General features: G+C 54.2%; 1 protein-coding gene across 1 annotated transcript; it reads right to left on the bottom strand.

Moving 5' to 3' along the window:
* Positions 1-3907: 3907 nt before the first annotated feature.
* Positions 3908-8794, bottom strand: HOXC10 (homeobox C10). The gene is made up of 2 exons (XM_006756955.1): positions 7932-8794; positions 3908-5019 (listed from the first exon to the last, which is right to left on the bottom strand). The coding sequence occupies exons 1-2, from the start codon at positions 8680-8682 to the stop codon at positions 4742-4744; spliced, it is 1029 nt and encodes a 342-aa protein (XP_006757018.1). The 5' UTR covers positions 8683-8794; the 3' UTR covers positions 3908-4741.
* Between the last annotated feature and the right edge of the window lie 2158 nt (positions 8795-10952).

Genomic DNA, 10952 nt, shown 5'->3' on the forward strand with positions numbered 1-10952 from the left:
GGCCCCAGCGGAGGGTGCTGGGGAGCCAGGGTCCCGGGGAAGCCACCGAGGATCCGGGATCGGCGGGGCTGAGCCAGAGCCCCCGCCGCCGCGAGAGATCTCGGAGCCCCAGGCTCTCCTTGGCGAGCTCTTGCCTTTTCCTCCTTCTCCCACAAGTCTTAAACACTCACATGCCGAGAGTTCAGCTCTATAAATCCTGTTCCTCTTTCCCATATCATAATTAAAAAAAACCAGTAGGGGAGGTTTTAACTTTTATTGCGATTTCTGGAGTTGGGCTGTGGAGCATATATTAAGTTTACGCTTATGCGCTCTCGGCGGGGAGGGTCCTTTAAGAAATAAAAATCCATCTTAATATCTGCAGACGAGAGAGATAATTTTTCCCCTCCTCTTCACGCTGTTTCTTCTGAAGACTCCCTTCCAGCGAAGCGAATAAATAATCACCACCACCTTAGCCATGATCCATGGCCCCAGGGGCCTCGGGGCAGACGCTGGCCATCAGACTGGCCCTCACCTTGGCCCCATGAGAACTCGCCCCATTCACCAGGATTCTTTTGGGCTGGACACCCAGACCCAAGGCTCAGTGACCAACCCATATCAGCTCTGGGGCTCTGAAACAGAAATGGAGGCAGAGACCCAAAGCGCAGAAGCCCTTCCTTGGTGAATTTCGGCCCATCAGGGACCCAGTCTCCAAGACAGGCACTCCTGAGCACCCGCCTTTACTGGGGACTCATTTCATCCAACTGGCGGGTGCTTCTGGCAACCTGGAAATTCAGAGACGGCTGAGGGCTCCCAAACAGGGGGTCCCCCTGCCTGCCTCTAACCAGCTGGTCTTCCTCTCTGAAAACCTCCCTATTCCCTGAGAGCCATAGAGAGATTTGAGCACTTCCATCCAAGGGAAGATATTTTTCCCCCTACAAATGGCTAAGGAACAGATGGAAAGTCAACCTGACAAATTCAGCTGGAGTGAAGAGAGGCTCTATTCCCATTTTCTCCTCTATCCTCCTCAGGGTGAAAATAAGTCTCTTTGTATAACATAGAGAAAAATAAATGAGCATGCAGGTAAATATATATAGGGGATTTGAGAGAGCCTAGAGGAGACAGGGATGTAGAATCAGAGACCCACACTCATACAAGGTTACAGATATCCCCTAGCAGACAATTGCAAGAATATGGAACTCCATGTATATGTTTTGTTGCAGGGACATGACTTTATTTCCCTGTCTGAAAGTTTATAATGTTTTAATAATTCCAAAGTAAGAAAACCTGTCCTCCTTTTGGCTTTCTCTTTCCCAGTCTCTCTGAGAACTGGGGTATATCTCCCCACTCCCCTGGATTCTCTCCCCCCCCACCACCACCATTTTTCTCCACAGGCAGAGAAACCTCTTTTGAGAGCTTCTCTCTAGCAACAGGGTCCAGAATTGAGGAACCAAGGGCAAGGGGTGGATGGGGAAGGAGGGGGAAGCAGCTTTGCAAAGTTTCACATTGCTCAGATTTCCTCTCACTCCATTTCCTCCCCTCCTTCCCTGGCATCAGCCAACAGCCTTCCCAACAATATGGTAAAGGTGGGCGCTGGCAGCCTCCATTCACCCAGACATTTCCACACAATGCAAAGACAAGCAGCTGCCTGACAGCCACAGACACCACAGCCCAAGGCCTACGGGCCACAGACAGCTAGACTGAGACCAGAGCTAGCTAGGTTCTTGCCCTAATGTTTCCTAGTATGTGTGTGTGTGTGGAGGGGGGGCATTTCTACTTGGACTTGATGCTTTCCTCTAACCTACAAACACCCTAACTATGCCCTTCTCCTGGGCAGGGAGCTATACAGGGGGAGGGAAGGTGAACAAGCTAGTGCTCAGAGGCCCCCAATTGTTGGGACCCCCGGCACCCCACTTTTCTAAGGGGAAGCTTTGCCCCAGCCTTCTGGAGGCATAGTTTTTCCTTGGAGGTGTCAGGTGAGGGAAACTAACCCTTCCAGAGACTCCCCTCTCTTTCTGTGCTCTTCTCTCTCCTAATGACCCTGCCCTACCCTGGCTGGCCTGCCAGACCACCTCTCACTCAAATTCCTCAATTTCCTTGGAATTGGCTAGACAGTCTTTGTCTGTCTCCATCAGCTGAGTCCAGGAAACAATAGCTGCAGGAGAAACTCCTCTCCCTGAGCCCCAGGGATTGGGACAGGCTGAGGAGCAGACTGTAGAAAGTGGGGTTTTCAGGCTTGCCCGGCCTGGCCCCACTCACAGCTTGCCCTCCTCAGTCTGTATCCAATGTGCCCTACCTGGAAGGGGGCTGTGGGGCAGGCCCACAGGGGAGGGACGGAGCTGGATAGGTGGGTTGGGGCCCTCGACGAAAACCGACTGATGTAACTCAGGCAGTTTCTTGTTGCCGAGTTCAAAACTCAATCCCAACAACATGAAACTACCTAAGCCACAGATCAGCTGAGCGAGCAGGGCGGGAGATTCAGCTTTGCATCTATCGGGAGGAGAAGGGAAGGGGGTTGGGGAAGGAAGAAATTCAGCCCCGTCCCCCTTTCCGCCCCCACAACCTCCCTAAAGACTAGAGAGTACACTTAGGGTGGCTGGGTGGGTAGGGGTCTGACTGCCTCATCACCTTCTGGTCCAAGCAAAACGTTCAGGGAAATGCTGATGAAATGGGACCTCCAGTCACCAGACCCACGCCCCACTTCCAGCACCGCAGCGGACCCATTCCCCTGCCTCTGGCCCTGGCCCTGGCCCTGGGGGAAGCCCAAGTGTCCGTCCTTCCACTCTTGAGCTGGGTCGCCTGTCTTGTCCATCGGGCTCTTCCGCACTCTCCTCCTAGATTCCCTCTGATCCTCTCCCTCTCAGCTCAACTCTGGCTTCCCTGCGTCTGTGGGTAGGCAAACCACAGAGCCTGTGCTCCAGCGCCTCTTCCAATCAGGCCACTTGCCTGGCAAAGCCCCACGGTTAGGGAGTGTGGGGACCGAGAGCCTGGATGAGGCTCACATCCAAACCAGCAGAAAGCAGAAAAACCTAAGCGTCAAGCTCCAGCCCTCTCTAGCCCACCCTCCCTCTGCTCCCCTCAGCAGACAGCCAGACTGAGCGACATCGAGATCCATGTGTCAACCTCGAGGCAACCCTAAGTGCCAGTGGAAGAGAAAGAAGCCAAAACCTACCAGTTTACCCGTTTAACCACTGGACCCCACAGCAACAGGCCGAGGAGGGGAGGAAAGGGAGCTCATGGCCACTGCCCTCCGCTGCCAGCATCCACAAGTCCACACGCAAGCCCGGGCTCTCGGAAAGCTCGGGTGCCCAAAACTCCTTCCCTCCTGTTCTGCCCGCCGTGCGCCGGGCACCTGGGGACGCTGCTGGTCCCCACTCTGCCGCCAAGAGAAGAACAAGAAACCGCTTCTCCTACCTTGTCGCCGCCTCCTCCTCTTGCCGCTGCCGGCGCTTCTGCTGCTGCTGTCGAGGGGAGGGGGGTGGCTGAGCTCCTCGTGTCCCCCTCCAGCGGTTAAGTTTATTCCTCTCTTTGGATAGGTGGGGAGCTCTTGGGGTTCCCCCGGGCAGCGGTGGGGTGTGCCTGGCCCAGCACCCCAGGCAATCAGATCCGTCTGCTCCTCAAGATTGCAGTTTGCTCTCTGCCTCTTTCATCTTTTACTGCAGCACCACATTATATTTGCAGATCATAAAATCCACCTCTCGCGCGCACCAAGACCGTCCTGACATTACTGTTTTATGACCTTGACTTATTGTGGTCACCTGGATAATATTTAAATCAACGTTATGGTCTCTCACTTACATTAAACCCGCCAAGAGACGTTCTAGAAAGGCTCTAGGAGATGAGTCAAACACAAAACACACACATCCACACACTCAGCCTCTTTAGGGAGGGGGTGTCGCTAAAAAAAACCACTAAATACAAAAACCACCCATTTGAGGATTATGATTCTGGAAATTTATTAGGATTTTTTTTCCATTAAGGAAGCTACATGCAAAAGATACAACATACAGAATATCTTTAAATAACACAACTGCCAGACAGGGACAGGGTGATATTGGGGGGGGGGGTCTGTCTTTGCTTCACTATGCTCTATTTTTAAATTTTTTGTTCCTCTGGATGGAAATTTTCAGATGTCAGTGAATGGGGGGTGTGGGGTGCTAGGATGGTGGGAGAAATGCAGAAAGCAGTACAAATACAAGACTTCAAGCAGATTCTCTGAGCGACTGGGAGGTAAAGACACGGAGAGGGTTTGGTGGAGGCGCTGGGTGCTACGATGGACATACAAACACTAGCCGAACTTCCCAACACGTCTATTCTAAGGAGGAAATACAGCAAGAAAGGAGCAATTCTGACTGTGCTCTGTGAGATTACAGACCTTCTCTGGTTCATTTTTGTCCTCTTTCCCCCCTCCCCCCAATTGGGTGTATTCGACCTTAACTTTGCATAGAGAACAGGATGCTGTGTGTGAGTGCGTGGGTGAGTGAGGGGTTGACACACACACCAGTCACACTCCCACCCTTATCTATGCAGGAACGCCACACCCCAAACCCCTGCACCCCATTTCTCATGCTTTAGGTGGACGCATCTTCACAGCACGAACCATTGGTCCCTTGGAAGGAGAGTCTGAGGTCTTTGCCTTTTTTGCAGGCGCGTTGCATTTATACTCAGGGAGGGAAGAAATATACCACCAGGCACAAAGGGAGGAGGGGCGGGGAAAGGAAGAAAGGGGTGGGGGGAGAGGGGGGGAGGAAGGGAGGCCAAGGGCTCAGGTGAAATTAAAATTGGAAGTCAGTTCCCGGATCCGATTCTCTCGGTTCATTTTCTTGAGTTTCATTCTGCGATTTTGAAACCAGATTTTGACTTGTCTGTCTGTAAGGTTAATGGTCTTGCTAATCTCCAGGCGGCGCTCTCGCGTCAAATACATATTGAACAGAAATTCCTTCTCCAATTCCAGCGTCTGGTGTTTAGTATAGGGGCACCTCTTCTTCCTTCCGCTCTTTGCTGTCAGCCAATTTCCTGTGGTGTTTTCTGCCTTTATCTCCTCTGTTAAAAATAACATTATTTACATAAGTATCCCTGCAGAGGCAACCCCTCCAGAATGCTGCAGCCTTTGCCAGCCTGCTGTGGGGCGGCTGATGGAATACAGGGTAGCTGCTCTTGTTCCACAGGCCTGGCTGGTGGGGTCCTCTTGGGCTCAGGGCCCTTAGAATATCTTTGGGGTCTAGATTTACAGGGAAGAAAGACAGGAGGTTCTTGCCTCCAAAGCATTTATTGAATTTAAATTACCCCAATCCACCTTGACCTAGCAGATTCTGAGTATTCCCCACTCCCTCAGCTTGCAGACCCTGGTGGGCACTTGAAACCTCACCAGGCCCTCCCTCCTCTCTGTTCCATTCCAGCTCTGGAAAAATCCAACCAGAAGGAAAAGCATTTTCCAGGCCCCAGACTGGTGGCAGAGTCCATCCTGCTGGCTAGAGCAGTTCCCAGAGAGCTTTGACCCCTTTCAACTCAGTGGAGGGATGGCGCCCCATTCTCTGCAGCCAGTGGCCATTGCAGCTGTCCCATACCAGACCTCCAGTCCCTGCTCCCACCTGAAGTGCCACAGAATGACACTGTCCCATTTGATCTCCCATTGCCAGCTCTTCCTCTCCTGGCCATTTCCCCCGGGTGTCAACCGCTGAGGCAAGGGAACTTGTACGGGCAGCAGAGGTCAGGGGCAACAGCTCTGGGGCATGCTGAGAGGCCCTCGGACAACAGCCCTGGCCATAGGACCTAAGGTCAAGGGAGAGAGTTATCCTGAGGAAATGCAGCCTCTTGGAAATCTCCTGCCTGGTCTATGTAGAGATGGACGCCTGCAGGTATGTGTGAGTATTCCTGCAAAGAAGCATTCTCCTACACATACGCAGACATGTTATTTATATAAGGAGATACTATAAGTAGAGTGTGTATTTCCCATTCTTATTGATAGCTTCTCTCCCTGGACCATGTTCTTGCTGAAATGGACTGGCCTTACTCTTCAAGCAGCAAAAGAGATCTGGGCCATCTTTTCTAGGGAAAAACCCAGAGTCCAGAGACCAGAGATGGGCACCCAGCAAAGGACTCTGCGGATGGTTCTGTACTCTGTCTCCCAAATGCCAAATGAAATTGCCAGCTTCCTGGATCTCATCTGGATGGGGAGGGAGGTGGGGGGCCCAGGGGAACCAGGAAGCAGCAGAAAAACCGCAAACTTGGGGCTGTAGTTTAAAACATCCAAATGCCCTTCGTTCGGCTCCCACCTCTGCACCTGAAGCCTCCAAGTCAAATTATTGAAAGGCTTTTCACATCTAACTCTGTCTTGTTTATTTTCTTATTAGGTGTGTTGGGTTTTGGAGGAAAGGAAGAAATTACAAATGGTGAAGTCTGGCCGAAAGCCCTCTTGCCTCTGGCCAGGTGGAGACATCAAAATGGGAGAGGGGAGGAAGAAGGGCCGAGACACAGGGCGGGCTGAGGGGGGTTAGTTGGGGTGGGAGGACTTAGATGGTTGCGGGGAGGGCAGGAGAGAAAATGGAGCCTACCAGAAAGGGGGCAGTTTGAGTCAGGAGGTGGACTTATTAACCTTGACTTTGCTTTTGGTGGGGCTAGGACAGCTTTTCCTACCCTACATATCTGCACCCCAACCAAGCTCAGGGTCTGAGGAAAGGGTATAAAATTAAACTTTCATGTTGCACCAATGCCACCATGAAGGCTTTGTGAGTGTGGGTGCCTCACTCTCCCCCTCACACTCAATCCTGAACACACCTGATCTTCTGGTCAGGGTCTCCATGAGGTAATTTGTCAAGGCCACCTTTGCAGAGGAGAACCAAGCGGGGGAGGCCTAGCCCTTGCCCCCCCAAAAGAGAGAGTGTGTGTGAGTGTGCGCAGGCAGGCGTGAGTGTGTGCGGAGCATGTGAGAGGGGTGTGTGTGAGTGTGACACAGGTCGCCAGGCATGCGTGTGTGCCGCATCCATATACAAAGCACCACAAAATCCAGGCTGCTCAGCTCTAACTAGTCCATCCGCCTCAACACCCAGGCAGCCCCTCTTATATGCAGCGCACAGTTGGGCCTTCCTGCTGCTTTTGGCTCCAACTTTTCGGGGAGAGTAAGTCCCCTCCGCCTCACTCCACTGCTCCCGTTTCCTCCACATTCCTTCTCCAGGTGTCAGAGAAAGGTCCCGAAGGCCTCCAGTTCCTGCAGCAAAAATGAATCTTGAACCCTGAGCTTGAACTCTGACGAAGCTTTCTCTCAAACCAAAATCACAATGCAAAGCCACTGAAGCCACACTTGCTTGCCATTCACACAGAAATTTCCCAACCACTCATTTGTAAGCAGCTATCAGAAACCAACGAAAAAAAATTTAACCAGAGAAAAGGAAAGGAAAAAAATTAAAAGGGAGACAAAAAACTTACAACAGTCCAAATGCCCCTTTCCAACGCCATACCCAGGCTCGGGCATCTGGGGGAGGGAGGGTCGCCGCGGGCAGCCTTTCACCTCCACCTCTTCCGCTCCAGCCCTAGGCCCGGCCCGGCCCCAAGCCGCAGGAGCCCAAACCACACGCACAGATGAGACACACAAACAACAAATCGCGCTTCACAGGAAACAATTTTCAACTGGAAAAACACAGTATAAAGCGAAATCTCCTTTCTCCCCAGTCTTCCTTGGTCCCTGAACCAAGATCGCCATTTTAAGCTTTTTGCAAGCTTCTGACCTGAGCGGGGGACATCAGCCCCCACCAGGACAACAGCGTAGAGCAAGCAAACCAAACCCAGCACAGGCCTGGGAGCGGGCTCAGCAGACAGGAGTCGCAAACTGGGGTCTTATTCCCAGGACCGTCCAGGACCAGGGCCTCCTCGGCCCAACCTTCTCCCTTCCCCCCGCCCCGGGCAGGAAGACCAAATAACCGAGCAATCCAGCCGGGCCACGGCCCAGGCGGCCTTACCTTTTGCTTCGTTATCCGAGGTGTCGGGGCTGGAGTCGGCGGCTTTGGCCCGCTCCTTTTCGCTCTCCAAGGGGCTGCCTTTGGGGCCCGCCAGGCTCTGCTCGGTCTTGATCCCATTGGGGCTGGGGGTCTGGCTGTCAGACTTGGGGGTCTCAGGGAAATTCACTTTGCCCCCGAGCTGGGGCGACTCCAGATGTTCGGCGCGCGGGTTGAGACTGGCCCGCTGCTCGAAAGGGGCTTCGAAGTCGTTGGTCCCGGCGCAGTGGGGCGGCTTGTCCAGCGCGGGGTAGCTCGGGCTGGCGCGGTAATAGCTGGGCACCGGCACCTCGTGCTCCCCGAGGCAGGACTCTTGCAGGGGGTGGGAGTAGAGAGCTGCCTCGGGGCCACTTTTAGCCCGCTTCTCCGCGCTGTACATGCAGCAGACATTCTCCTCCTTGACACTAGGTGGGTAGGAGCAGGAGGACAGCGGCCTGCCAACAGGTTGTTCCAGGCGGTAGGCGGCTTTGGGGTCGCCCCAGGAGTCCAGCTGCGAGAGGTAGGACGGGTAGGTGTTGAGGGCCAGGTTGGGGCTGCTGCCCTCGTCCCTCTTGGAGAGCGAGGGCGTGAGCCCGCATCCCCTCATCACCCCGCAGTTGAAGTCACTCCCCGATTGCATATACATGCCTGCGCTCCGGCTAAAGCGCTCTCCTCCGCCGGGCGCAGCCAAGGGCTCCGCGTACGAGTTGGGAGTTACATTGCGAGGGCATGTCATTTTCAGAGAGAGGGGTTTTTAAGGAGCAATACTACGGCGGAGGAGCTGACATCTTTTTTTCCCCCCATCCGGGAGGGGGGGCGGTTCGAGGGGGCGGGAGGGAAAAGAAGGGAGGGGGGAATATCAGCTCCATAATTATCCGCACATTCGGTCCTCACCATGTGACAGCTAGACCAATGGGATTTGAAAATGGCCTTGATGATTCAGACGGCCGTGACGTCAGCGGGGTCAAGTTGTCGGCAGGCGGAGCGCGGAGCGTGGAGTAACAGCGCCACCTAGCAACCACCTCGGGGTAGGGGCGCCCGAGCACTTCACCGCGAACAAAGGAAGCGCCCGGGGGCGACCGGGGCAGGAGGAAGGTGGAGGGGGATTGGGCAGGGGTCGGGGTGGGGGGTGTCTAAGGAGAATGGGGTTTGTTTACCCGGGAACCAGCCTGTACTCCTGGGGAGGGGGGCTGGAAGGGGGGGAGTGCAGGAGAGACGGAGAGAGCGAGGTAACTTGCGGCTCAAAACAGTCAAATTCAAATTAAAAGGTCAAGACACCGTTCAGGTACTTCCTCCCCTCTCCTCACCTCCCTTTTCCTCTCCTTGGACTCTCGCCTCTGCTTCTTTCCTGGGGGGTGGGAGTAGGGTAAGGTCCTTTGGCGGGAGAGGGCTCCAGTGGGCAGAGAAATGGAGAAAAAGTTAAGGAATCCCAAACAGAACTAAAGTTTCTGCTTTCCTGTATCCTCGATTGGCCCGCCGTGGCCTTTGGGACTGAGAGCTGGGGGACCGCTAGTCACGGAAGTTGATCAAGTTGCAAGTTCCCCTCGGAGTTGACAGGGAATCTCCAGAGTAGGCGAGGTCAGGGAGAGGTCCCCTCACTCCGGGGCTGCCTGGGGAAAGGAGGTTCCTGGGGAGCCCGGGTGGGGAGGAGGAAGCTGGTGGCCTGAGACAGGGTCGGACCCAGGAGCGCCGCCTGGGCCTGGCTGGGTGGGTGGCTCCTGGGTCACCATCTCCGGGGCAGGAAGGCTTTGGCCTTTGGGTGGGTTTGGTTGCTTCGCTCCAGGCCCCAGTGGCTCTCGCTTTCCAATTGACCTTGCTCCCACTAAGACTGGGGCTATTCCCAGAGAGAAAAAGGGGACCCGCGGGGCCTCGGCCGGTTTGGGAGAGTTGCGTCTCACCCGGAAAACCAAGACACCAGGCTGGACAAAATCCTACCCAGAGAATTGTCCTGTGCAGAGTGAATGAGCTGGGGGCATTTCTGAAAGGAGAAAAGGTTCGAGCCTATTATTGCGGTTATTTTTCAATAAAGGGAAGCCAGAAGTAAGGGGCAAGTATGTCTGAAATAGTTCTTTTCGTTTCTCCACCGCCTTTCTCCCAAAGCGAACTAAACTCGCCACGCCTTCCTTAGGAAACGGAATCTGGAAGATAACTTGTTTTTCTGGTCGCCCCACATTTTCCCCTGGACAAGCCTCAGGTTTCTACTTTCCGAAGGGCTGCAGCCTGGCGGGGAAAGAAAGGACTGGAGCTGTGCGCGCCCTGGCGTGGAGCAGTGAGGAGGCCCGAGCCGGGGCAGCAAGAAGGGGACTTCGGAAATAAATCCACGGGGATTCTCTCATCCAGTGGTCCAGAGAGAAGGCGCGGGGGTCCCTGAACCCAGGAAAAACTGGAGGAACATCTGTAACGTATGACTTGCTTGCAGGGCCAGCCAGCGGAGATTTGAAATGGTTTTGTGTTTTCCTTTGCAGAGGTCGCCGTGGGCTCAGCACAGGGGCTGGCCCAGGCAAGGTTAGGCTGTTTAGGCTCCAAAGGAGACTCGGGACAGCCCGGGAGCACTCAATCCAGAGAGCCTTTTGTCCCACCACCCACCCCGAGGGAAACGGAGGAGACTTTATGGCCACTCTGTTTGCATTATCTGCATAAGTCTTTCCCCACCAGTTTGATCGAAACTGCCCGCTTTTACGAGGACCCAACGAAAATTCCCCGTCATATTTATCAGCCGGGGATAAAAATTTAGTATGGGAACTGATATTTCCTCATTTATGGGGCGATGAAATTAAAGACCAGAGCAATTGAAAATTATATGGCTTTGGGGGGTTCCCTCCCCCCTCTCTCTCAGTGCCTTTATTTTCCTGCCTGGTGTGCCTGTCCTTGGAGTCTGGCGTCCCAGACGCCTGGCCTTGCTCCCTGTTTGGGGTTCTGGCTGGGCCCTCTCCCTCTGCTCAGGTGCCACTTGGCCACCTAGGCCTTTCCCGGTCTTTTTCTCGGTGTTGGGAGCTGGGGGCCTGA

This window comes from Myotis davidii, unplaced genomic scaffold (assembly GCF_000327345.1).
Source record: "Myotis davidii unplaced genomic scaffold, ASM32734v1 scaffold233, whole genome shotgun sequence".
Classification (NCBI taxonomy): Eukaryota; Metazoa; Chordata; class Mammalia; order Chiroptera; family Vespertilionidae; genus Myotis; species Myotis davidii.

Excerpts from the sequence above, each read along its gene's own strand:
- HOXC10 (XM_006756955.1), bottom strand. The coding sequence starts at position 8,682 with ATGACATGCCCTCGCAATGTAACTCCCAACTCGTACGCGGAGCCCTTG. Across the intron at positions 5,020-7,931 it reads CTCGGATAACGAAGCAAAAG|AGGAGATAAAGGCAGAAAAC; the intron begins GTAAGGCCGCCT and ends TATTTTTAACAG.